The sequence below is a fragment of the Lutra lutra genome, chromosome 7, assembly GCF_902655055.1.
Source record: "Lutra lutra chromosome 7, mLutLut1.2, whole genome shotgun sequence".
Classification (NCBI taxonomy): domain Eukaryota; kingdom Metazoa; phylum Chordata; class Mammalia; order Carnivora; family Mustelidae; genus Lutra; species Lutra lutra.
The window spans coordinates 117744777-117771843 of record NC_062284.1 but is presented as its reverse complement, the minus strand read 5'-3'; the positions used below and the strand labels follow the sequence as shown (position 1 = coordinate 117771843).

The 27067-nt window shown below is 55.9% G+C and overlaps 1 protein-coding gene across 3 annotated transcripts in view; it reads right to left on the bottom strand.

Moving 5' to 3' along the window:
- CCDC88C (coiled-coil domain containing 88C) overlaps positions 1-27067 on the bottom strand; it is a 125376-nt gene that overhangs the window by 28263 nt on the left and 70046 nt on the right. For all 3 annotated transcript variants that reach the window (XM_047735977.1, XM_047735976.1, XM_047735975.1), the window contains 10 exons: positions 19053-19199; positions 18237-18381; positions 15033-15217; positions 11174-11311; positions 9091-10161; positions 6735-6862; positions 5514-5655; positions 4515-4703; positions 2718-2879; positions 1027-1304 (listed from right to left, as the gene is read on the bottom strand). In XM_047735977.1, the coding sequence (XP_047591933.1) occupies positions 1027-1304; positions 2718-2879; positions 4515-4703; positions 5514-5655; positions 6735-6862; positions 9091-10161; positions 11174-11311; positions 15033-15217; positions 18237-18381; positions 19053-19199 (2585 nt within the window). The remainder of the gene's footprint in view (positions 1-1026; positions 1305-2717; positions 2880-4514; positions 4704-5513; positions 5656-6734; positions 6863-9090; positions 10162-11173; positions 11312-15032; positions 15218-18236; positions 18382-19052; positions 19200-27067) is intronic.

Genomic DNA, 27067 nt, shown 5'->3' with positions numbered 1-27067 from the left:
CATGAAGCCTGGGTGGGCTCCGGGGGAGCGAGGGCGGAGATGCCTGGAAACAGAAGATGCTGATTTTGGCTTATTAGGGGCAGGTGCCCCAGCAGCCCCTGAAGGATGGCGATCTGGGTGAGTAAAGCAGGTAGAGGAGCCCAGAGAGAGGCAAAAAGGAAGGAGCAGGTGAGTGAATAAATGAACATCACCACCTCTGTGCCCTCAGCGTCATCACATGCCCTCACAAGGCTCTGCTGGCCCAGCAATGAAGGCGAGTCAAGGGAAATGCCAACCTCTCTGCAGAGACACAGCTTCCTCCTGTGTCCCAGCCAGGTGCACCCCACCTCTCCCTCCCGCCAGACCCCGGGTCCCACCATAGCTCCCTGGGTGCTGGGGCTATCGGGGGCCCAGCCGGGGCAGGAGCTCAGGCAACACAAGCTGACCCAACAGACCCGACACCCAGGAGCCTGGGTTGTCAAGGGCGCCAAGTGAAGATCTGTCCAATTCAGTGCAGACAAATTTTAGATCAAGTAAGTAAAGGAGAGCAGGTAGGTATTGAGAGAGAGGGATGGCTAAAACGGACATGGTTTCACTCTACTGTTCTCTTCGCTTTCTACATATTCCAAAGCTGCCAAAGTTGAAGGCTGGAAAGCAAGGGTCCCACACCCAGACAGGGAAACGAAGCAAGTCACTGTGGACTGGCAGTGGTGGGGAATGTCCTCTATGTGCCCAGTCTGGAGTGGAATGGGGAGGTGGTGGGAGTCCTCAGGGCAGCAGGGACCCCGAAGCTGGGTCTCCTTGAGATGGGATTCATCATGGCACTGCCTTCTCCACGAGGGGGGACCCTCCCGTCACTCAGGCTCCAGCTGCACACGCTCCCAATGGCTGAGAGTGACTCAGGATTTTACCCGCCCCTTCTGGAAAGTTCGGGGGTCCCGGGCAATGTGAAGCAGCAGGGCCAAGAGGGAAGGCAGGGGAGGCTCCCGGGCGGGGAGGTGACCCCCGGTGGCCATGACCCCTGGTGGCCCCGACACCCGCACACACCTCTCTCGGAGATCCCTGTGCTCCAGCTCTAGGTTGCGATGCAGCGTCTTGAGGCAGCTGTGCTGGTGGATGAGGGCCTCGTACTCCGAGGACTGGCGCTCGTGCAGCGAGGCCAGGTGCTCGTGGTCCTGCATCAAGGCCTCGTGGGCCGCTGCCAGCCGCTCCTGCTGCCGCAGCAGGTTCTCGTTCTCACTCTCCTTGGCTGTCTGCTGGTTCTGCAGCTGTGTGTACTGCGCGGTGAGCGCGGCATTCTGGGAGCTCAGGGTGGAGTTCTCCACCTGCGGAGGGAGAGAAGGGGTGGACTCACAGACCTCGCGCCCCTATGCATGGCCACCGCACCAACACAGGAGGCAGACATCAAGACCACGGGGACCCTCCAGGCAGGCAGCACCCACCACCAGGACTGTCGTCTCTGAACTTTAGAACCGCTCTGGGGGATGGGGGCACAGCAGACCATACCAGGCGGCTCTGTCTTGTGCCCCTCCCCGCAGGTGACCTACTGGGGCAAATTGCATCCTTTCTCTGGATAAGCTCCTTCGGCGCCCTCTGTGACCACTTTTAAAGGCCTATTTTTCTAGGACCCGTAGAAAATCAGGAACGAGAGAGAACACCTGAATACCACCAGCAGCCACCCTCACTGAACTTATGTTTACAGAACGACCGCCCAACAACATCCCAGACCCTCAGAAAACTGAGCAGGGAGCGCTACCTAACTCACTCTGGGACCGGAGTGACCGACCGCAAAACCAGAGACCTCCCCACCACCACCACCACAACCATGAACCAATACCCTATTTCATTATTTTTGTTTTGTTTTAAGATTTATTTATTTATTTATTTGACAGACAGAGATCACAAATAGGCAGAGAGGCAGGCAGAGAGAGAGGGGGGAAACAGGCTCCCCACTGAGCAGAGAGCCCGACGTGGGGCTTGATCCCAGGACCCTGAGACCATGACCTGAGCCGAAGGAAGACGCTTAACCCCCTGAGCCACCCAGGCGCCCCCTATTTCGTTATTTTAAAAGAATAAACCCTAGCCCCTTTGCCAAATAGTTTCCTACATACCATCCCGACCCAGGCTGCATATTTTCAACGTTTTTCTCACAAACAGCATTAATGAAAGATTAATTAATTTCTCCACAATCTATCAACCATAAATAAAAACCAACATCCTCAACTAGGTGGCATGGGATGGGAGTTTTGCTAGAAGCTCTCAACAGCCTTCCAGCCACCTCACCCCCTACTTCCTTCGTGGAGACTCAAAATTCCCATCAGCTTAAAAAAGGCTCTGCCAGCATTTATAGTAAACAAACCTGGTTAACTCTGTTGAGCTCAACGCATCTGAGCCTAGGATCTCTTTCCAAGTCACTCCTAGTAAAATCTCAAGGAACACAGACTTGGGGAAATAGGCAACCCTACAGGGCAGAGCACAGAAACTGAGTTGCTAGCCCTGCCGTCAGACGCTCGGTGGTGGAAACGGCTGCACACCTGTACCACCTTCTAGCACCCTGAGACTTGGCACCCCCTGCTCACAAAGAGTCTGAAACACAAAACAGAACAGCACAGCCTCCCACACGTGGCCTGGCCTCCTGTGGAGGAGGAGCTGGCGTGCATGCTGGGGCCGGTCTCAGGGAGACACAGAGATACCCTCCCCACCGGCCCACTCCCTGAGGCCTACAGCACGGGGCTCACCTGCAGCTTGGCTGTCTGGGTCTGCAGCGTGGTGTTGTGCTCCTGTAGGAAGGCACTCTGCTTCTGCAGCGTCAGGATCTGAGAGCTGAAGGCCACGTTCTGCGTCTCCACGTGCTGTAGCTGTTCCTTGAGCAGCTGCTTCTCGGCCTGCAGAGCTGCATTCTAGGGGAGGCGGAAGCAGGAGGCCCATCAGACATCAGCTCGGTCAGTGTTCACCAGCCCCGGGCACAGGGACGGTAAGGAACCGCCAAGAGCTGACACTTTGGGGACTAAAACCAGAGTCCATCAGTTAAGAGAAGTAGCATGTTTCCCTCCTGGAAAAGATAGACGATCAACAGAATTGCAAGGGAAGGGGGAGAGGGCTCCTTTTCTTGGTATGTGCTTTCCAGACAGAAATGCATGCACATCATGGGGACACTGCTTCCAACCTGAGCACTGAGTGCAAGGCCAAGGTGAGCTGGGGTTAAAGCCAAGGGATCTCTTCTCTCATTAATGCTTCTGCAGAACACCCCATGAGTGTACTTCTCTGAGCTTAACCCACTGGACAGGGAGTAAAAGCCTGTGACCACACCTCCCCCTGCTCAGGAGTGACAGCAGATAGAGTAAATAAGTTGTTCCATAAGACTATAAAGACTGTGTAAAATATGCCACCAAGAAGGCCAGGGAACAGGACAGGTGGGCTGTAGCCTGGTGCTGTCCCTCACTAACACGGGATGTAGCGTCGAGTCTTTCTTATTTTTTTAAAGATTTTTTTATTCACTAGAGAGAGAGCACAAGCAGGGGGAGAGGCAGAGGGAGGAGCAGACTCCCCACTGAGCTGGGAGCCCGATTGAGGGACTCCTGAGATTGAGTCCCACATCGGGCCCGATTGAGCCCGATGTGGGACTCAATCTCAGGACCCGGAGATCATGGCTTGAGCTGAAGGCAGACGCCTAACAATCTGAGCCACCCAGATGCCCCATAGGGTCAAGTCTCTTAAACTCTATCTCCACTTTCTCATCTGCCAATGGTGAAAATCTCACTACCTGCTTCACAAGGTTGTTGGCAGAGTCAAACAGCATCAGGGGATTAGACGTGCACCAGCAAACTTCTTCTATAAAGGGACAGATTGAATTTTAGGGTTTGCCAGACATGTGGTGGCCATTCCAACCAGTTACCTCTGCCGCCACTATGGTGGGAAGACGAACCCACACAGTTTGTAAATAAAGGGCATGTCTCTGGTCCAATAAAACTTTATTGACAAAAACAGGTGGTGGGCCATGCTTTGGTAACCCCTGGGAAAGCACCGTGGAGACAGAGAACTGGTGTACAAGCTACAGGCCAAGTCTGATGGGCAGGCAGTTCGATTCGCTGTGGGAAAATGTGATCCACACCTTTCCAGTAGAAAGGGCAAAGGGATCTCAAATGAAAAGGAGAGTGTAGGAGTTGCCAGGACAGCTGAAGAAGTATTCAACTACAAAAGGGGCACCTGGGTGGCTGTTAAGCACTGTTAAGTGTCTGCCTTCAGCTCAGGTCACGATCCCGGGGTCCTGGGATCGATTCTGCATCAGGCTCCCAGCTCAGCGGAGAGTCTGTTTCTCCCCCGCCTCTCCCCCTTCTTGTGCATCTGTCAAATAAATAAAATCTTAAAAAAAAAAAAGAAAAGAAAGAAAAAAGAAAGGGTATTCAACTAGATCTGGATAAATCTCAGCAGATCCTAACCTCCTGGGTCCTTCCCACGAATGGCGGCCTACAGCGGGACAATCACTAGGGCACAGTGCCTTGCATTCTCTCTCTGAACCCGGGCAGCTCACTCACATTCCGCTCCAGATCGATGGCCCGGTCCTTCACTCGGAGCAGCTCCATGGTGGCCTCCTTGTGGCTGGGCCCCCAGGGCTCCTTCCCCTGGTGGCCGGTGACCAAAGTCTCCACAGGGTGTTTGAAAGAGTTCTGTAAGTGCTTGCCTTCCTCCTGGTTCTGCCTGAGGATCTCACACTCTGTCTTCAGCTGCAGGGTGTGGGAACAGGAAAGCAGACTTGGGGCAGGAAGAGGCTCGCTCAGAGCTCTGTGTTCACTGCTAGAGGATAGTCCCACAGCGAACCCAATTCCTCAGCGTCCCCGACCCCTCGCCTGGCATTAGGGATAAGCCTGACACCTGGCTCTTGCTCTGTGGGGAATGCCCACAGCCCATCCCATCCTCCCCCTTTCTCCTCCCAGAAATCTGCCTCAGTCCCAACTCCAGTCTTCTCGCTTCCCTAAGCCTCAGCAGCCCACTCCACAAAATGGAAGTGAGTCTGGGGAATATGGACCAGGGGAGGTTATAAAGTCCCTTCCAGCCCGAGAACGGCTTTTCTCCAGATTCCTTATTCAATCACACAGCCAAGAACTGTGCCAAGGCTTCAAGAAGGAAAGCTGGAAATCACGTATGTGCCAGGAGTGGACATCCTGACTGAGCCCTGGTGCACCCACACCTGTCCCATCTCAGGGTGCCCCTGGGACTCTATGTCTTTCTTGGTCCTGATGCTCACAGTCTCATGCTGATTCTCACCAGTGTCTCAGACCCTGCCTAACAAACTCAAAACTGCTCTGGACCTGGCCTCCTCTGCCCCCAGGCCTCTGGTTCACTCTGGTTCCATCCGGCCCCAAGGAGTATGATTCTGATGGCAGCCCCGCTCAGAACCCCGTGGGTCAGCACATCTGCTCCGGGAGATGGGCATCCAGCCACCCCTCTGCTACCCGGGTGAGGGGCTGGAGAAGGTGAGGCAGAGGCCTCGTGTCTGGGATTCACAGCTGGCCCGGAAAGGGGTCACATCTTACCACCTGGAGTTCATTCTGTAACTGGCGGTTCAGGCTGGCTTTCTCTTCTATCTGTGCTTCTAAGAACACAATCTTTTCTTCTTTCATGGCTAACGCTGTTTTTAGTGCTGACTCATTTCTGCCCTCCAAAATATTGCATTTTCTGAAAAATAAAATATACAGTAGTTTTTGTCTCTTCTGCTCACAGGCTCCCAATCTCCCAGCTGCCAACACCTGTCTCCCCCACTGAGCCGGTTTCCTTTGTAATTCTGCAGCATTTGGCCCAGAACCATAAGAGCCACAAGCCATCATCCAGAGCCCTCCCCAGGGTTCTCCACAGAAACACACCAATGACAGCTTCAAATGAAATGTCACTGCGGCACCTCTGCAAGCAGAGTCTTAGGGAGGGATTATTGTGGCCATTTTACAGATGGGGAAACCGAGTCTCAGAATGGTTAAGCAATTTGCCCAAGATCACAGTGCGAGCTAGGTAAGTGGTAAGTCTACGTGGCCCTTTTGCCACACCAACAGGGTGCCACGTCACCCATCACGTGGAGCTGGGACTCTAGGTCTCTGCAAAAGTCCAGTAAAAGTCCACGATACCGGATTCCCTTGGAAAATGAGATCGATTTGGAAAAGAATTGCAGGCAAAATTCACAATAGTTAATTTTTTTACAATTCAAGGGCTGGGGTGGGGGAGAGAGGAACAAATAGGTAGGCAGAGCACAGAGGACGTGTGGGGCTGTGAAACGAGTCTGTAGGATCCTGTAAGTAGACCTGGGCAGCACACCTGTGTCAACACCCATGGACGTGCAGCATCAGGAGTGAACCCTACGGTTCACTGTGGGCACTGGGGGATGAAGGGTCGATGGGGACACAGCAAGTATAACAGATGCACCACTCTGGTGGGGGATTATGGACACTGGGGAGGTTATTCCTGGGCAGGGCAGAGAGCATTCAGGAACTCTCTGTATCTTCCCCTTAATTTTGCTTTGAACTTAAAACTGACTCTAAAAAAAAATCTATTTTAAAACAATTAAGAAGTCTTCCCACTGGACAAGAGAGTCTCCTTGCACTCCTCCCCGGGACTCTCCAGGAAGAAGCCCTGTCCCATAAGGGACGCCAGCCTCTTCCAGAGATCACATGCAAGCCCCAGGTTGTGCAGAGTGAACTGAGCTCTGGAGCTGGGGGTGTGCAGCGCGTGCTGAGAGGGCCCACAGACCGCAGCAGGGGGGTGCTCACGTGTTGCTGTGGCCGCTCTCATCCTGCAACAGCAGGTCCTTGTGGAGGCCGACCTTCTCCAGCCCCTGGCTCAGCTTGTCCAACTCGCTGCTCAGCTGCTGGCTCTTCAACTTCTCCAGCACCAGATCCTGCCAGGACAGGGAGAGGACGGGGAGGGATGCGGGTGGGATGGAAGCCCAGTGGGGAGGGCCTGGCATAGGCCCCTTCTCAAGGCTGAGCAGCTACCTTCCAGAGTCACAGCTGACTCAGGCGTCCTGAGGGCTGAGCTGACACTTCAGCAGGGGCAGGTGAACCCCAGGGATGTCTTCCAAAGGGCAGGGGAGAGACACACGTTCCCAGCCTCCTTGCACTGAAAGTGGACCAGACTACACGGCAATGTGTCCATGACGTATGTCTGCAATACCATTTCCGTTGACCTTGGAGGAGGCAGCCTGGATTCTGACATGCCTGCCTTTTTCTGTGGAGTCATGGAATGAAATACTTTTTCCTATTGCAAATTCTCTGCAAGAAGTACTAGGAGGAGAAAGATTTTACTTTAAATCCTGGTTTTGGGGCACATGTGTGGCTCAGTCATTAAGTGTCTGCCTTTGGCCTGGGTCATGATCCCAGAGTCCAGGGATCAAGCCCCACATCGGGCTCCCAGCTCAGCGGGAAGCCTACTTCTCCCTCTCCCACTTTCCCTGCCTGTGTTCCCTCTTTTGCTATATCTCTGTCAAATAAATAAAGTCTTAAGAAAAAAAAAAATCCCTGGTTTTGGTTCGCTTTGCCAAAGTGGGGCTCTCTTTTAGGTGGGTCCCTTCCTGGAGGCCCAGCTTCCTTCCACGTGTCTCAGGAGCTCTCCAGGCAGGCACTGCTCTCTGCCTGGTACCACAGCTACTGGCATGTGAGCCGCCACCCCCTCCCCAACAGCAAATCCTCAGGCCTGTGATGGCAGTAATGGAGCGGGACTCGCCAAACATTCCATCTGCTCCCCCAAATTTCCCAGCCACCCAGCAGCTGGTGGGTAATTCTGGCCAGCAAGTTGCAGGTGGACGTGCCCTGAGTCACTGCAGGCCACGGCACAGAGCCTCTCTCCGGCCGTGGTGACTGCCTAGGCCCTGTGCTGGGGGAGGAGGGGTGGAGCCATTCGTCCAAGCAGCCTGGACTGTGGAGTCACAGCACAGACGGCAGGGTCCCGGGGTGGAAGGGGGTGGCGCACCTGGACTTTCATGAGTGAGAAGTCAGCCAGGGGTGAGGAGCTGCTATGATTCCGGGCTTGTCTGTGACCTCAGTGTAACTGATGTGAAGCTCACAGAGACAGGGATGAGGGGTTGTACTCATGTTGTGTGTCTCCCCCCACAGCATACAGACCTGCCTGCATCATCCTCTATACTCCTTTTAGGACATGGAGACGACTGTGTGGTCCCCAAACCTACTTCCTTTTCTCCCCTGGCACACAGCTAATGCACATCTAGCCTGACCTGAAGCCAGACATGGCTGGGTGACCAAGTTCTGGACAGCACAGTGTGGTCCCTCTCACTCACGCTCTCCCTCATCCACCTGAGGCCACAGTCTGGCCATGCCACCAGGTGGCAAAACTGAGCTGCCAGACTCACTGCATTTAAGACTGCCCGTGAACAGCCATGCTGGGTTCCTACAGGCATGAGACCCGACTTCTGTACCGCACCCTGTGGACGTTTGAGTCATTCCCAAAAGCAGTTTATTCCCCTGCCCAAATCCTGAAGGAATAGCCAGATGACCTGGGGGATAAATACTGGGGAAAAAGGAGGACAGAGACATAGTAGGAAACTTTAAAATGCTCATACCCTTAGATGCCATAGTTTCACTTCTAGGAACACAGGCTGAAAAGAGAGATGTGTGTGTAAAGATGTCCAGCGTTATTTAAAATAATGAAAAAAAATCGGGAAACCACCTAAATGTCCAAAAAGTAATTGCAGTCAATCTACAGAATCTACAGAATTAATATCTCGCAGCCATTAGAAACCCATGGCTTAAAGCTTACTCCCTACACTGAGGAAAAGTTATAGGAAGTGAAAGGCCAAAAAGATTAGGATGCAGGAAAGGACGATGTCAAGCATGTACATGTGCAAACGCCCACGGGAGGTGATGGGACCAAGTGAGCCAGACCAGGAGTGGTGGTCAGCTCTGGCCAGGGAGACTGTAACAGGTGACGTCCCTCTTCATTCTCGTCCCCGCAGACACCATCCTGGGTAGCACTGGGGACAACACACACAATCCCACTTCTGTTTGGGAGGCGCACCCCACGGCGTGCCCCTGGGCCCTGGGACCAAGACACCAACCCCGCCCCCTCCCCCTCCCCCCGCACACGCTGGCCCACCCACCCGCAGCAGCTCACCTCTCGCAGGGTCGTCAGCGTCCGCGTGTGCACGGTGACTTGCTTGGTGAGGTCCCTGTTGTCCCTCTCCAGCTCCTTTAGCTTGCTGGCTGCGTCCCTGCAGCGGGCCAGCTCCTTGTCCAGGGCGCGGCTCTCCTTCTCCGCAGCGGACAGCTTGGCGGTGCTGTCGTCCAAGACCGCGTCCTTGAGCTCCACCTGCTGCCACAGCCGCTTGGCCTCCTTCTCCAGCAGCTTCTTGTCCTTCTCCAGCTGGGCCACCTCCTGCTCCAGGGCCTTCCGGTCCTTCTCCGACCTCTCCAGCTGCTTGTTGGCGAGCCGGAGGGCCTCCAGGTCGCGCTGCAGGGCCTGGTTTTCGGCCTCCAGCTCCCTGAGCTCCTGCTCCAGGGCCTGGGCCTTCTGGCCGCTGCTCTCCAGCGTCTGCTGCAGCCGCAGGTTCTCGGCGCTCACGCCCTGGTAGCTGAGCTCCAGGCGCTCGGACTTCTTGCTCAGGGCCTTGAGCAGCTCCACGTTTTTGCGCAGCTCCTCCTTCTCCCGCTCCAGCTCCTGGTTCTCCCGCTCGATCTGTGCCATCTTGGCGCCCGTGAAGCGCAGGGTCTCCACCATGCGGCGCAGCTCCAGGTTCTCCTCGTCCAGCTGCTTGTTGTCCTGCTCCAGACCCTCGAGCTGCACCGACACGTTCTGCAGGGTGTCCAGCGACTTCCTCAGCTGCCGGTTCTCGAGCGCCAGGCCCCGGCTCTCGCGCTCCAGGGCGTCCGCCTTCTCGGTGGCGGTCTTCAGGGAGGCCACCTTCTTGGCCAGCTTCTCGTTCTCCTTCTCCAGCCGGTGCAGCTCCCTCTCCAGCTCCTCCGCCCGCTCCACCTTCTCCTTCACCTGCTCGAAGTCCTTGTGCAGCTGCTGCTTCTCGAACTCCAGCTTGCTGAGTCGGCTGCTGGTCTCTGTCACCGTCTGGTGGAGGGCTTTGTTCTCCTTTTCGATGTCCTTCACACGGGCCTCGCTGCTGACCTGTGACCTCTCCCGCAGCGACCACACCGCCTGGTTGAGACGATCCTTCTCTTGCTCGAGGACCTTGATCTGCAGAGAAACAGAATGGGCACGAATGACACGGCGGCTGCACGGATGTCGTTCAGTGATCTGGGTTCAAACCGGGAGACTCAAGTTCAGGCCCCCGACAGAGCACCCAGATCCGTCCCGCTGCTTCCCAGGGGGCTGGTGTGGATAGCAGGTAAAGGGCACTCGCGACTTTGCTCAAGCCAAAACACACCCACAGCAGCCCGAGTGATTCAGAAATGCAAGCCACAGCTCTCCCTCTGATTCAAAAGAATGGATGAGATTTCCCTGGTACCTTTCACCCTGGCCGGTGGGACCCCCACGACCTGGGCCCGTCCGCCTGCGGCCTCCCCTTATATCACTCTCCCCCAGAAGACACTGCAGGTGATCTCTCTCTGCCTTGAATATTCACCATCCTCAACGCCCCCACCCAACACCAACCTTTAGCACCCCTGGCTCCCCCTCATCCTGCAGGGCTCAGGGTGACTGTCAGCTCTGTGCCTCTAACATGCCTGGCACGCCACAGGACGCATACCTTGGGCATCATGACCACTTTCCTGCCAGAGCTTGGGGGTGGCATAGCGGGAAGAGAGAGGCCTGGCTTCTGGCTGGCATCCCCGAGCCACTGCACCAGCCCTGGGCTGCCCACCCTGGGACTTCTTGTGGTGTGAGCCAAATAAAGCCTGGAGGCTGGCCGGGGCTGTCTGCTAGGACGCTGCGGATGCCTGCAGCTTGGTCAGCTCCTTGTCCTATGCATTGCAGGACATCTGGTAGCAGTTCTGACCTCCACCCACATGCCATCAGCCCCTTCCCTCCCCTTCTCCCAATCACGACAATCAAAACCAGGACAGCCGGTGTCCCCTGGGAGGCAAACTCTGACCACCTGCTCCTCCACTGTCAGTTCAAGAATCGCTGGTTTGGAGCAGCTCGGCTGGGCAAGTGGTGACCTGTGTGTCGCTCATCCACTACCAGGAAATGGCTGGAATCCTGGACGTGCCCTGTTGTGGGCGGGAGCATCCGTCCTGGAGACACCTACCTGCCTGGCTCTGTCAACCTTCAGGCTCTCCATGTCACTCTGCAGCTGCTCCTTCTCTCTGATCAGCTCCTCACTGAGGGTCTCCAAATCCTGGTTGCTCTGCTTCTCCCTCTCCAGCTGCGTCTGTAACTTCTCAATCTGTGGAGCCCAAAGACCCAGCCCATGCACAAGTCAGCCTTGCAAGGCGAGCTCCGCTTTAGGACAAACCCAAACCTGTCAGCTTCGCAGAATACTCTACTAGGTCTCTTCTCGAGGAAAAAAAACCATCCGGACGGTGTTCCGTAGCAACCTCAGTCCTGAGCCCACACCTTGCACTTTCTGCTCGGGAAGGAAGGGAAGGAGGGGAAGGTCCTGGGCGCCAAGTCCTCCTCAGCCTCGCTGCCGTGTTCTCTGCCTCCTCCAGGTCCCTCGCCTCCATCTCAGGCCTTGTCCACCCACGCGAGGGTCGGACCCCATGCTTCAGGGCCACCAGCCACTACCCTCTGATGCCCTGCTGGGACCTCCCGCTCACCCTCGTCCCTCCCCCTCCCCCACGAATGTCGCCTGGGTCGGTGACACTCCTGTTCATCCAGCTGCTTGGAGCCGTCTTCTGATGCATCTCTCCTTCCTCCTGCACCCTCCAGGTAAGTTTGTCCCCGAGTCATGTCCTGTCTGCCCGTGCTGCATCCTGCTCCACATGCCCATCGCCTGCCCCAGGCCAGACCACATTTCATCTTGCCCAGTCGACCACCCAAGCCCCTCCTGGGCACCAAACTCTCCTGCTGGGCCCCAGCAGTGCCCGGGCTTCCTAAACATGAACCATCTAGCTCCAGCTTGTCACAGTTGTGCCCCATGCCCAGAGACCATGGCAGAGGCAGAAGCTGACTCAGCGGGCTGAGGCGATGCCGGTGGTGCCATTGGCAGCACCAGGGTTTCAAGAGGGCGGCCAGCCCTTCCTGCTGACACCAAACTCCTTATCACTGCAGACAGGAGTTGGGAAAAGGGCAGGGACTGGCGTCAGAGGGACAAGGGTTCAGGATCTGGTCCCTTGCTCCTAGTGACAGGACCAGGAGCAAGTCTCTCTAACGGGCATGGGGCCAGCAGTGTCCACCTTCACAAGCTTCTACCAGCACAGAGCGCTCAGCAGACACCGGGTGTGCCAATGTCAGCTGACCTCCCTAAGAGGGTGCGGACGGTTACGACCAATCATCACACGGAGGGCGACTCTGGGCGGGAGGAGCTCAGTGACTCACCCAAGGCCTTACAGTGAACACAAATCAGAGCGAGGACGCACACCAGTGGGCGACCCCAGCCCTGGTCTCGTGCACAGTCCGGGGCCCTGTGGTGCGTGCGCCCTGCCTTCCCAGCTCACCCCAAGCTCACCGTTAATCTACCTCACTGTCCCTTCTGTCCCAGAGAGAGAATTCTCGTCTGAAGACATGATTTCCCCACATTCCCCCATCCCTGCTGGATGCTCACTGTCCTCTTTCTCCCTTTCTGGTTCTTTCTGCCATGAAACTGGAGTCCCAATGCTTATTCATCCCTGAGGGACCACAGTGACCCTGGGGGAGCTCGCTGCCATCCTGCTAGCCCAGAAAGGGCTTTCTGTCCTTCCTCAAGACCCCACTCAGGCTGTGGGCTCCTAGGATATGTGGGTGCCAGGGAGTTTCCTCTCAGCCGTGGGGCTGTGTGCTCCCCCAAAGGGTTGCCCCCTTCCTCTGAACATAAGGATTCTTTACTTCTCAACTCAAGGTACAAACTCTCACGAGATCGACATAAAGTTACAGTCGTTAGAGGGAGGTGGTTTCTCTAAAGTCCGTGGAAGTTCTGTGAGTGAGAGGGAGGGTATTAACTTTGGGGAACGTTTCCCACAGACATTACAAACCTAAACAAGCTTACAGCCTGGGCTACACTTGGGATGGTGGGGAGAGCCAGGCTGGCACCAGGGGTCTGGGCCTCCAGGTCACTATGTCCCCGCTGGCCCATGTCCGTCCTATGCTATGCTGTCTGGACTACCTCCAGGAAAGTCAGTGTCAGGGCCGCGTCCCTTGTGGGGCTCTGCCAGGTCGGTGGTTCACCTATGGGCCAAGAAACACCAGCTGGTGGCTGAAACACAGCCCACAGAGACAAGGATAGCAGGGTGAGGTGACCAAGGCTGGGGAAAGGAAAGAACATAACCCTCCGCACCAGGTCAGAACCAGCCCTGGGCAGGCTGAGCAGAACAGGGAGGAGAGGTGCTCTGGGGGGCAGGAGGACCTTCTTCCAGGGCTCCCTGCACCAGACACAGAGGGCTCCAGTCTGGGAATAGGGGCACCTCCTTTGCACCAGGAATGCTGTGCCAAGACATGTTTCCCATGGGCTGTGGCAGGGGAGGGGCTGTCCCCTGGGGAACTGATGCAAGAGGAAGTGGGGAGGGGCGAGAGACGGGGGCTCAGGAGTAAAGCCGGGCAGGCAGCCCCCACCGCCAGTCCTGTCTGCAGTGGGGGGCCGGGGCGGACCCCGAGGGGAGAGGAAAGTGTGAGTGGTGACCTCAGAGGCCAGCTGGGAGCTGGGCCAGCGAGATTACCCTGCTGCTTTTCTATGGCTGACCTACGAGGACCTGCAGAGTCAAAGGTTCTCATCTCTCTAAAGGTCAATTTTTTTTAATCTTGGCTGAGGTCGGATTGCCATTTATAAAGACATTTCCTGTGCTAGGCCCCCGTGAACGTAAAACCCCAAACCGTCTCAGTGCCTTCCACTTGCATGAGGAGCCAGGGCTCGAGAGGGGAGCTTCCCATTGTCCTCCAGGAGACCACAAAGTATCTGGCACCTAGCAGGCTGCAGAGCACACAAGCCTTCAAAGGGATGAGGAGGGTGAGTGCTGGAGGCCTCCGGAGGGGACCGGAGAGACCGTTCCAGCCGCGCCTCACCCAGCGAGGAAGTGCCGGGATAGCCAGGACGGGGTGCCTGGTCTCCGGCCTACAGCCCCCATCCCCTGCCAATGCAGCCTCCGTACACAAGGCTGGCAGGACCTGTGTGCAGGACGGACCCCTGCATCCCCTGAAGCAGCCGGCCTGCACAGCGGTTGGCAAGCGAGAGCTCCCCCCACTCTCTACCCCAGGTAGGATCTGGCAGAGGGTGTGCTCAGAGCCCACACAGCATCTGTGCCGTACCATGTGGGTGAGGAGTCTGGAAGCCCTGGGACCAACACGTGGGGTAACCCCTAGCTCTCAACGGCCCCCTTGCACACCCTGGCATGAACTGGGGTCCTCATCACCACAGAGCAAAGACAGTTGGCAAGCCTGTGTCTATCCTCCGAGAGGTCTGGGCTCTACTGTGCTAAATCGAAGACCCAGCAGTTGTCCTGCAAGGCAAATACAAGTCAGCTTTCTCTTCTTCCTCATCCCATAATCCGAGAAACTGAGCTCTGACCTTGTTTTACTACCAGCAATGCCCTAAAACCATCCACCCATCACACACACACACACACACACACACATACACACACACACACACGTGACTTACATCGCTGCTTCCTCTCCCATGTCCCATCCTATGCTTTTTAATAGTGCACTTACTCTGTGCCAGACCCTTGACCTACAGTAAGTCCTATCATCCTTACAATCCACGTTAACCCCATTTCACAGATGAAGACAACAAGGCACACAGAGTTCAAGTCACATGTGGGCCACACCCTCAAAGAAGTGGTGCAGGGACGAGCCCCGCTACCTCTTTACTCTTGTCGATGACCTTCCTGTCCCTCTATTACAACTGACTGTGGCTGCACTGCAGTCAGCATCTCTGCTGGGCTGTGTGTGCTTGCTACTCTTATGTGCTCTGCCCGCTGTATACTACAGACAAGGGCTGGGGGAGGAGGTCACCCACCCCTGGCTGGGGTTACCTTCTTGCTGAGCTGGTGGTTCTCCTTCTCCAGCTCCCCGCACTTCAGGCTGTTCTCCTCCAATGCCAGGGACGCGTCCCGCAGCCCCTGAATGGTGCTCTGGAGGCTCTGGTTCTCCTTCTCTAGCTTCAGGATACGGCTGGAGGCACATTCGTTCAGCTCAAATACAAATGACTTCCTAGAGGCTAAAGCACAAAGTCGGGTAAGAGACCAACAGAGATGGGCCAGTCGGTGACATTTCTGTGCCAGCCCTGGGAGGCTCAGCAGGAAGGGCATGGTAATCGGCTAGTTATGTCTGCTAAGAGCAATAAGGTGGCTGTGTGGGTATGTATGCCTGGTAGCTGCCATCCTTTAGACAGATTTTATAATTTCACGACTGTACTGGAAAAAAAATGAGATGATACATGTAAATTTGTTTAAAATTCTAAGTGAGATGAAAATGTGAGTTGAAGACAGAAAAAGGCAGATTATCTATTCTGCCCCGAAAGAGCTCAAATACAAATGAAGAAGGGGGCACAGACCCAAGAGTCACGAACCAAACTTCTTGGCCCCCTCCTGCCATAAGCCGGGAAGGTAACTCAGGGGGGTTTTTTTGGAAAGGAAGAAAAGAATGTACATGAAAGCCCATGAAAGAAGGGACTGTGGGGGATGGCGGTGGTGTCTGGGTGGCTCAGTCATTAAGCGTCTGACTTCCACTCAGGTCATGATCTCAGGGACCTGGGATCAAGCCCCTGCTCCCTGCTCACTGGGGAGTCTGCTTCTCCCTCTCTCTGTGCCCCTTCCACCCACTTATGCTTTCTCTCTCTTAAATAAATAAGATCTTAAAAAAAAAAAAAAAAGAAAGAAAGAAAAGAAGGGATCGGGGCTGTCCTGTCCCCACCTGTACCGTCAGTAGTTCCACATGCTCCATTCTGGGAGCCTTACCACACTTGCTAACACAGCCTCCCCACCAGCTTCTTATTCATCAGGCCAGGGGCTAGAGGCACACAGAGGGGACGGCTTTCATAGCAAGCACATCAAGCTGGAAACAAAACGTGTGCATTCACACCCTCTGTCTGATCGTAAGAACTGGAGGCATCAGCATCCATCTTGAAGCGTTCCTCACCCACCGAGGATGGCAGAACATCCCCAACAAGCCGGAGTGTCCTACAGACCCCAGGCAACAGCAGGCACGCCGCGGAGGCGGTGGCGGGAGCGTTCACCATGCCGACCCTCCCAGGCCGGCGCACACGTCAGCACATGTATTCTCAAGGGACACACATGCATGGAGGGCTCAGTTCTCACCATGCTACAAATGCAACGAACCCGACCTAAGACCCCAGGGACTCAGGACCCAGGATCACTCGGACCATACCTCTGCAGCAACCATGAGGAAAAATAACATTTTTAAATTGTGGTGTAATACACAGAACATAAAATTAACCATTTTAATCATCTTCCGCATGCAGCTCTGTGGCGTTTGGTACAGTCTCACTGTCCTGCCACTGGCCCCGCCGTCTACCTCCACTTTGTGGTCATTCCCGACTGCAGCTCTGTGCTCACGGCATCAAAGCGAAGGTTCCACAAGTTAAACAATGGAACTGATTACAAGCCTCATTTCCTCTTCAGTGAAAGGCAGGGCCTCAGAGACCACGATGAGGACACAACAGTTTATCACAAAGAAAACCAACGGCTCTTCGCCGAGCGCTGTGTTCATCAGCATCCCCAGCAATCGGGTGTGCGTGTGCATGTGTGTGCGTGTGCATACGCGTGTGTGTGCAGGTGCATGTGGGGGGGATGGGTTTTGATGCAACCAAGAAGAAAGGTGCTCAGCACGGACTGCCCGCCCGTGGGCCAGGCACGGTGTAACGCTTCACTCTTCCTGTCACTGGATATTCACAGCAATCCTGAGAGGTGGCTTCGTTACCCCCATTTTGCAGGATAAGAAACCGAGGTTTAAAGGAGGTCATCTAGCCAGCTGCTCTGACTGGAGAAGCCACCACAGCACACACGCACCAGGACGTTCAGGCTCTACTCCCCCTATGCCGCCATTCAAACCAACGCCCCTCAGCTTCCAGATAAGCACTAGGAGCTGGACCACCAAGAAGAAATCATCATCACTGACCTGAAAGGGCTCACAAACACTTTAGTCTGAATTGGTGAGGCTTACCGACCCCATGAGCTGCCCCTCACGGTTGGTCTGAGCCTGTCCTAGGCAGCCCGCACCACGTCTCTGCTCCACCAGGGGGCATCAGTCCCTCCCCAGTGGACCTCAACTCGCAGAGCAGGGGATCCCTGTGACCCCCCAGCCCTGTGGGCCCACCGCTCCCAACAGCACTGGGGCACCAAAGCTCGGATAGAACTAACTTCTCACATAGATTAACAATTTACTCAACTGATTTTAGGTTCAGAGCTCAAAGATAAGAAATAACCAGCTGCTCTCAGTGACCTTTTCATTATGCTTAGGGATTGTACTAGAATTGAAAAAGCCACCCCCAAACCAGTCAATGCCCTACCAACGCTCTGTAAAGTTCTAAGTAAACATTAACTTGCGCTCTCAGGTGCAGGAGTACTATTTTTGAACAAAGGAACTGGCTTATTGTTTGCCCAGCAGGCAGAGCTTCCTGCTGCAGGGCTGACTCCTGCCCCACCCACCTTCCCCCAGGCCAACACCTCGTCTGGGGTGCTGGGCAGCCGCTGCCGCGGCGCAAGCACAGGGAGAGAGAAAGAGGTCCCGGTCCGGCGAGCAGCAGCCACTTAGCAATCCCCACCCGGAGAGACAGAAAACAGACTGCATCCATCTTGCCCAATTATGCAAATGAACAGAGGAAATAACGCTGGTGGTACAGCTAGAGTGGAGATTAATGGCCCCTGGGGATGTCACCTGCCATCCAGAGCTTTCAACCATCCACAGAGAAGCCTAAGATGTCCTCTGGGGGTCAGCACGCTGTAATCTGGAAGCTCCTAGGACGGTCCATATGGGAAATGAGGAAGTGGGCAACACTTAATTTGCATTTCACGTCCCAACAAGGAGGCTGCCAGACCCCTCATGTTCTCCTAGGGGAGAACTGCAAGGAGACTGTTCCAAATGGCACTTGAAAGAAATCCTTTTTATTTGAGGGCGAATGGACAGACTGACATGGAAGATTCTGAGCCAAGTGTTCAGCTCCCCGGCCGAGGGAGAAGGGGCAGCCGGGTCGGCTGGAGACACCAGGTGCTACCCACCGTCGGACAGGTCCGCGTTCTTGGACAGCTGCTCCAGCTCCCAGCCGAGGTGGGCAGACTCGTTCATGCTCTGCTTCTGGGCTATCTCAAGGACCATGTTTTCCTCCAGCAGCTCCTCGATTCTCTTCTTGTCTGTGTCCCGGTCCTGGTGCAGAAAGAGGGAAGGAGTAAGACCCTGGCCCCCCAGGCACCTGCCCTCATTTCCCCCAGGATGAAGGGACTCCAGACTCCATGCACCTGTTCACTGCAAAAAAAAAATCCCAAAAAACAAACAAAAAACCCACCAAAAAAGCCCAGCTGCAAGTAAATGTCTCCAACCCCACAGCCAGCTGTGAGAGTTACAGCTGCTAAAAGACACCCTGTCCCAGTGACCTGGATGATGAACAGAGCCCTGAGGTCTCTAATGAACGCTGTCTGGACAGAGTGACATACCACGTGGGGCCTTAGAGAAAGTACCGTGAGGCCGGGTGGTTCTGTGGCCTTCAAGCAGGCCCATCGGGCCTTGAAGACGCTCCCGCATCACAGTTCAGCCCACACCGTGGAGGCCAGCAGAGACCTTCTTGTAACAGACACACGTGGACATCCATCCTTACAGGAAAGCATGAGCAGTCGAGCCCTATCTTGTAGGCATCAAATCCTGCCTCCATGGCCCCCGGGACCACCATGGCAGCAGCAGCAGCAGCGTGAGCCCAGGCCGAAAGCCCAGAGAAGGGCAGAGCGTAAACCTGAACCTGCCCCAGTCCATGGGGGATGCAGTGACAGCGGGGGTGGGGGGGGTGGGGGGGGGTGGGGGGTGGGGGGGAGTGGCGGCAATACCAGTTCTAGGTCATGAAGCTTGGACTTGAGCTGCAGGTTCTCTTTCTCTAGCTCGTGAACTTTGTCGCCCCGGGCCCGGGCCGCGGTCAGCTGCTCCTCCAGCATGGCCTTGGTCTCGATTAAAATGATGTTGTCTTCTCTCAGCTCCTGCTCCACAAAGACACACATGAGAACGGTCAGATGAAGGCACCCGGGTCACAAGGGCTCGAGGCCTAGACACATGCTGCAGGGGTGGGGTGGGGCTGCAGCACTGGGGGGGGGGTGTGGGCGGGGCTCCACCTCTGAGCACCTTCACCGTCAGGCTGCGCCAGGCCAGACGGGAGTCATTACTGGAAGAGAAAATCCACCATCAGGCAGCTCCCTGAACTCGAGCCCTCCTTCAGTGCACTCTTCCTTGGTGCCTACTTCGTGCCGCTGTGGTAGGAAGGCGTTTGGCACCTACAACCTCATCGGGGCGGACAAATGGATGCTGCCGACCGACATGGGACCTTGCTGAGCCCCATTTCCTTAAGCAGGAAGAGGTGGGGCTGAGAAACAGTCCCGGGCTCGAAGGCTGAGTCCAGTCCTCGGGATTCAACATGTATTTCGTGATTCAGGGTCCAGGGAAGAAAGGAGCTACTGACACGAGCTTTCGTTCCAGATCCGGCTCCTACCCGAACATCTTACATACATGCTCTTGGACAAACAATGGTTCTAGAAATGGGGACTCTCTAAGACTTAAGTCACAATCAGAGGGGAACCCCACAAATTAGCACCCCGCTCCTTGTGTGTTCGGCACATGCCAGGTGTGGAATGAGATGGCCATTTCCTCGCAGAGCCCCTTCACATAAGAAGGGCTGCTGGACTCGTAATCCTGCACCAGGTGGTGCCATTTCTCCTCCCCTCCCTACTCCACTTATGGGGCCTCTTGGTTTCTCCTCTCCCCAGAGCCCTTCCAGCACCATTCAGTATGTTGGAGGCACTGAGTTTCCCCAAATGCCTACACAGTGTGCAAACACTCAGATGTGGGGACGTGTCTGCTTTTCTCGGTGGCAGTTTTCAAAGGCTTGTCCCGCTGACAGCTGGGTAGCTCCTGCTTGCCCACTGCGTGTTCAGTTTCCCTGCATCAGAGATTCTCAGGAAAGGGGAAACCACGTGCCTTCTGGTCAGTGGTCACGGTTCTGATCAAAGGCTGGCTGCTGAGAAGGCTTTAAGCCTCAGGATTACCTAAGTGCCCTCTTTCTGTTAAGAGAACATGCCCACCATGAGGCTGGTCCTGCACTGGGTGCTCTCCACCCCTCCCTCCCTCACTCGGTCCCACAGCCCCAAGACGGAAGTAGGGACTGTCCCCTCCTACAGAGGGAGACTATTACTTGGGTAAATTAAGGAATGAACCCAAAGCCATGAAGCTCGAGAGGAGCTGGGATTTGAATTCCGGCCCGAGAACTCCAGACTTGTGTTCTCTCCACTGCCTCAACTGCCTGCAAACCATCCTCAAGGGGTTCATGGGGGAAAGAGGCCCCAGCCAGCAATAATGATGTGACCTAGAGCACATAGAGGGGGTTTTGAGCAGGAAGAAGGCCTGGCCTTCCCTCTCCGGCCTGCACAGTTCACACCCTGAGCTCTAGCAGACCCACCCAGCCGCACTCCCCATATCACCTCACGGCTGGCCCCTCAGCTCCCACCGCACAGGCTGTCCCTTCAGCCTCATAACCAGCTCCTAATCAGCATGCAAAACCCAGCCTGGGTTGCCCCCTCTGAGAAATGCTTGCAAATTCTTTCTGTCCTGCCTGCTGAGCCAGTACTTGGGCTCCCAGAGTGCTCTGGACACACCGTGAGGCAACGTGGCCTTCACTCCTCCCTGAGACCCATCAGCTTCAGGGTAGGGCTGTTCCACGTCTGTTCTTGTGGGCCTCAGAGGTATGTTCAATAACACCTGTTGGCTGAATCATACCATGGGAGGGCAGGGGGCAGTCAGAGGGCATGTGACATGGGCCCTGAAGGACTCAGCGACCTCCAACAGACAGGGATGGAGAAAAGTGTACAGGAGTGAAACAGAGCATGGAACATGACGGTTTTTAACTAATTCCCAAATACGTCTCCATCATCGCTTCTCGGCCTTTTGACTAAGATCAAGTGCAAATACGTCTCCCATCTTCTGGCCTCCACCTCGACCTCCACCGTATTCAAGCCAACAGAAATAGCTCAGCTTGCCTCATACACCCTACTCCCTCAGAAGCGAGAAACCGGATCCGCGCAAAGTTGTGCCCGAGCTGCTACAGCAAGCGGAGGGCTCGGCCTGGAGGACTGAGAGGCCTCGTTCCTCATGCTGGGGCAGCAGCCTGAAGCCAGCCCGCCCCCGTGCAGACCTGACCTCGACTGAACCAGGAGGCTATTTCAAGGCCTGACCCAGCTCTGCGAACAGCTGAGGGGCCACATTTAGGCAGTCACAGCCATGCCTGATGGCTGGTCCCCAAGGGCTTGAGAGCTGCCACCACTAATCTGGCACGGTGACCGGGAGCAGGGACCGGGGATATAGGCCGACAGGCTATGGCTCCCAGGCCTGCCAACGCGCCGTTAGCTGTGGGACATGAGGCAAGAGCTTGTCCCTCCATCAGGGATCCCTCCCTCTCTAACACCGACAGGGCGGACCCGGGATCAGGTGTGGTAATGCCCAGGACGTACTACAGACACGGCGCCCAAGGCCCAGGGAGCAACGGGCTGTCACCATTTCCTCACACCCCTGGAAGACACCGGTCAGCCCGGCAGCCTCCAAGCCTCCATCCACCAAGGAGCAGGCAGAGACTCGTTTCCATGGGGCCTCCTTGACCCCAATGAGCACCAAACAGCAGAGGCAGCAGTGGGGTGGGCCTGGCGGGTGGGGGCAGAATCAAAGACACAACCAGCTCCTTCCCGCTGGGCTCACACTGCAGCACCCAGCCCAGAGGTGTCCTTGGGAGGGAGACAGGGCCCTCCACTCTGGCAGGCGGACCTCCTGCTCACTCCGTAGAGATCACCTCCTGGCGGAACACCATCTGCTCGGCCCTTTGCACCGCGGTCTGCTAAGCTCCATGGAAGGTTCCAGGAGTGTTGTGGACTGAAGTGTAAGCCCAGCATCATATCTGCCCTGCTTTAACTTCACACCATACCGAATTTCATCAGAACTCCTTAGAACACAGAGAAACGCAAAGTCGCTGGTGGAAACGGAAGATCAAGGCTCCAAGGTTCTTGCTCCGTTCCCTGAGTCTGAACCTTCCCCGCTTACAGCATGATGTCTGAATTCCCACATGGTCTGCTGGAGGCCAGCCCCCCCCCTTCCGCCATCACCCCCTCCTCGAGGCCCCCCATCTCACCTCTCCCCCGCACCCTCTTTGTCTCTACAAGCCCCCTCCCTTATTTCCTTCCTCAGCAATGCCACAGCCCTGCAAACAGACACACATGTTCCAACGCCAGGTGCGCCTCCTTACTGGCAGGGCCAGTTCCACGAGGGGTGGAGGAACCCTCAGCTTTCCCATCTGGAGAAAGTGAGAGGAAGCCGCAGTGGCCGCTAAACCTGGTGGGCCACCCTGAGGTTTACATGTGATGATACGGCTGGAGCTTAGGCACTCCTGGCAGGCAGAAAAAGCTCCAAAAACCCAGTTCTTACTGCTCATCTAAAAACCTCGCTGTGCACCTGCCCTGGGCCAGACCACAGCTGTGTACTTCTGGCTTTTCGGGCCATCAGTTTCTGTCACAACGCCTCAACTCTGCAGGTGTACCAGAAGCCGCCACAGAAAACACTGTGCATGGATGGATGCAGCGATGTTCCAATAAAACTTTATACTTACAACGGATGGGGGGTGGGATTTCAGCCTTGATGGACTGTAGTTTGCCCATCCCCAAGCTACACAACATGCTCGAGGACTCAAGCTCTAGGTCAGTGAGGCACAAGCTGGTGGCGACAGAGGAACACTCACCATCACAGCCCCACGGGTTGAACACTGCTGGGGCTATGCAGGGGGCCTACAGGAAATGAGAAGCTTCGGAAAGACCCGCAGAGCTTGACCTATCCTCTCCTCATCTGGCCTTGCTGGAGGAGACAGACTGGGCCCAGGATGCCTCAGTGGGGCAATGGGGAGACCTGAAGTGGGTGAGTGCTGGACAAGGCAGAGTGTGGATTTTAACCCCAGAGCAATGCACAGATGCCCGAGGAACTCTTAGAAGGGTCACCATGGTGGCAGGACAGAGGGGTATGAACGAGGACAGATGGAGGCTGAGCGGCCGGTTCAGATGCTTGTGGAGGGCATCTTGGGGGCAGGCCCTGGGGTCAATGACCAACGACAGAGAAGGTGGGCAGAGGCCCTCACTCTTCAGCCTGCCTTTGGGCAGCGGCAAGGACATGCTGGCAGGTGGGGAAATGGGCTCTGGAGGATGGGGAGCCCCTGGGGCCAGGCGGGGCTGGGGTGGACTGCTCACGAATCCAGCTGCTAACTGCTCTCCCAACAACCCACCCCACCCCTTGGTGCAGGATCGGTCAGTTCCCGGGTCTCGCTAGGATAAGTGCACTGGAAACACGATGCCAGAGCACCCCCTTTTACAGATGGGGGCAAGCCTCCCTCAACAACCCAGCAGGGTGTGTGGCAGCTAGGACTGTGCCCTGCTCAGTCTCCACCTCTCAGACTGAGTTGACTTTGGAGCCAGCACTGCCCAGAAAGCCATCAATCTCAGAAGAGTGAGGACAAGGCCCGTCTTACTTTTATTCTGCTTAAGACGCAGGCGGTAGCGAGGCACCTGCCCTTTGCTGTTGGGAATTTCAGCCAAAAGCAAACTGTGGGACAAGACGAACCTCCAGGAAGCAGCTCTGCCTCTGTCCTCCTCCCACATGCCCTGCTGGCAGGAGTGGGGGGGGGGGTCACCAGCTTGCAAAGGGGAGTCAGGACCACCGGTGCACCCACCCCAGGCTTCCCTCCATGCCGGTCTCCTGCTGCGTGAGCCCTCATACAAACCAGACTATGAGCCACAGAAGAGCTGCCAGGAGTGTAACAACAAAACATGGAAACTCATGGTCCATATTTTTCAAACCAAAATTAACCCTGCCCTTGCCCTGAACTCCAAGGCCTTTGATCGAAAGTTTCCTCCCATGCGGCACTAACACTTGCTGCCCCCCATGACACAGGTTATCGTGTTTCTCCTCAGTGAGACTGGCCAGGATCTCTGGGAAGGCACCTGGGCCACCTGCCACGCCCTGTGTCTAGAAGTGAGTCCCCTATGGGGTAGATATCCACAGCATGAGCGGGCATGAACACAACAATCACCTAACACCACTCCCTCCTGGAGGGGACAAGAGCTCTTGATCCTTCCTGTCCTTCTCCCCAGGCTAAGTTTCTCCATCGCTGAGCAATGGGGCTCTGCCTGACTTGTGGGGTGATTATGAAACGCCCAGTGAGTGCCAGGCCCCGGGGCATGCAGTCCAGTTAAGACCCGGTCCCTGCCCTCAGGGGCTCCAGGGGCACACAGAAGGCCTCCCCCCAAGGTCCACCCACAGACCTGCCGTCCACCCCGCCCACCCCATCTCTGGCCCAGAAAAGCCAGCAGGAAGGAGAAAGCACCCTGTCCATCAACGACTGGGGGCCTCGTGCCTGGCAGAGCAGAAGAGCCATCTGAGAGCGAGCCCGCAGAATGCACATTCCCGGGGTCCTCTCCCAGGACCAAAGGTGGTACCCAGGAATCTGCATTTTGAACAGGCAACCTGAACAGATGGGGACACGGCCCCAGGTGGATACAGACCACATCTTGAGAAACAGAGATGATCTAACACTCCCCGTGGAGTGGTTTCACAGCTTGAAACTGATTAATATTTTACATTATCTCATTAGTAAGTTGATGTTAATCCCGAATCAGCTTATTCAAAACAGTTAATGCCCACTGCTATCTTTTTACTTTCTACCCCTCCCTGTATTTTGTTATGGAAATTTAAAGTACCCTGAAAACTTGAAGTATTCTGAGCGTCTTGCACAGACCACCTAGATTCGTAATTAATGTTCTGCTCTCTCCTTGTCACACGTCCGCCCATCTACCCAGCCCTCTGTCCATTTGGTCTTTGGTTTTTGGATATGTACACCAAGGTCGATCTTAAGTCACAGCCACATTTCTGTCTGTCACTGCACACTTCTCATTGTCTAGAAGTTGTTCGGGAATCCTATGGTGAATCCCTTGGGAATGGGCATCAGCACACCCTGGAAAATCTGATTTTCCATCAAAGCTGGGCAACCCTGCTTACTGAAACACAAGCATGGGCCCATCCAACACACCTGTGCATCAAGGCAGTGTTGCCCCTGACACAAAGCACTGGGGGGGACCAAGTGGCCCAGGCCTAGGTCCCCATATTTGGGGCCAGACGGCCTACCTCCATCCCTGGAGGCCCCCAATACTGCTGGCTCTCCTCCGAAAGCAGCCTGCTTTGAGGTCTCTGAGCGGCATTCCAGGTTCACTCCCAGCATAGAGCCAAGTGCTCTGGTGGGCGGCCAGCTAGGGGTCAGGGGTCTAGGCAGGGGTCTGGGAGGAGGATACTCCACGTGGCCCAGCGGCAGCCAGCTCTGCAGACGCTGCCCCAGGAAAACCCCAGACAGCATTCTTTCAGCAAGTATCTGTCCACTGGTCTAGATGCTGAGCATGGAGCCACAATCACAGCAAACACACTCCCCACCTTGGGGCCTTTGCCAGTGGGAGCGAGAGAAGCTGCAGCAGAAAAGGAGCCTGGAACATGAGGCAGACCCGGGTCTGCACGGGATGCCATCGACCCCGCGTGGTCCATGCAACGGCCCAAAGCTCAGCGCGTCCCCGGAGCTGCTGTGAGAAATGAACAAAAGCACACAGCTGTTGCTCTACTCCTGCTCAGCCCCTCCTGGCTTTGTGGCAGGGAGCGGGCAGGAGGAGGTGGGCCCGTCCGGGCGGGTGATACCTGGCTGGTAGACTTCTCATAGCCCGTGGCTTCCTGACAGCCCGTGATCCGTTCCCCACCCAGCAACCCCAGTGAACTTTCTGAAACAGAAACCACACTGTTCCCCTCACTGACACGCTTCCTGAGGATGGCAGGTACCTTCCACGTGGAGGCTTGGGACTCCCCTCCAGACAGTGAGCAAGATCTAAGGAGGAGTGCCCACGTACTGCCATCCGCTGATCCCTGTTATCACGGGCATCACAGCACAGCACGACTCATTCTCTCTCCGGCAGTCTGAACTCTGCGGACCAGTCCCAGGGCATCAGCCAGCCTAGGCGGCAAAGCATCTGCAAACCTGCCACCTGCCCCCAAGTAAACACCTCACGGAGACGCACGCTATTTCTTTCGTGGCTAAAAAAACTAAAGCAAAATTTCAAGCACTACTGGTTTCACGGTAGCTCTTCACTAGGACATGCATCAAGGTGAAAAATGTCGTGGTTGCCGCAGAGAGCCATGAAACATGAGAACTGGAAAAATCAGACTGGGGGTCCCAGGAGAAACCCTCAAAGTCTGGGAGCTCCGTGAAGCAGGGCACGTGTCATCCTGCATCTAGATCCCTCACTGCTGCTCTAGCTTCGCACGCCACGAACGTTTCACAGGCTGTGTCTGGAGGACTGCACAAGGCCGCTCGGACAGGACCAGGCATGAGCACGGAGATTAGAGGCTGGATCCTGACACCCATCACCTCAAGGGACAGAGCTGGGGGAAGAGGTGGGAATCACACTCTGCCCCTGATCCCACCTGGGGGCTGCATCGGGTGCCCCCCGCCCCCGCCAGGCACCAGTGTGCAGGAGGCGCGGCTAGGGCAGTGGTCTGGGCAAACATGAAGGACTGTCTCTCCTTCTCCCAACTATGGCATTTCTAGTAAAGTGAGGAGAGGCCCTGCTGTGTGCCCACGTCCCACAACCTGTCTGTCTCAGGATTTATGCCTTTCAAATTCAGCATGGCCAGCCAACCAGCCAACCATTTCCAGAACAAAGAGCTGGCGTCCCACACGCACCCCAGGCTCAGGCCAAGGCAGCAGCACCAAAGGCGCCTTCTCCGCAGGAGGTAGGGT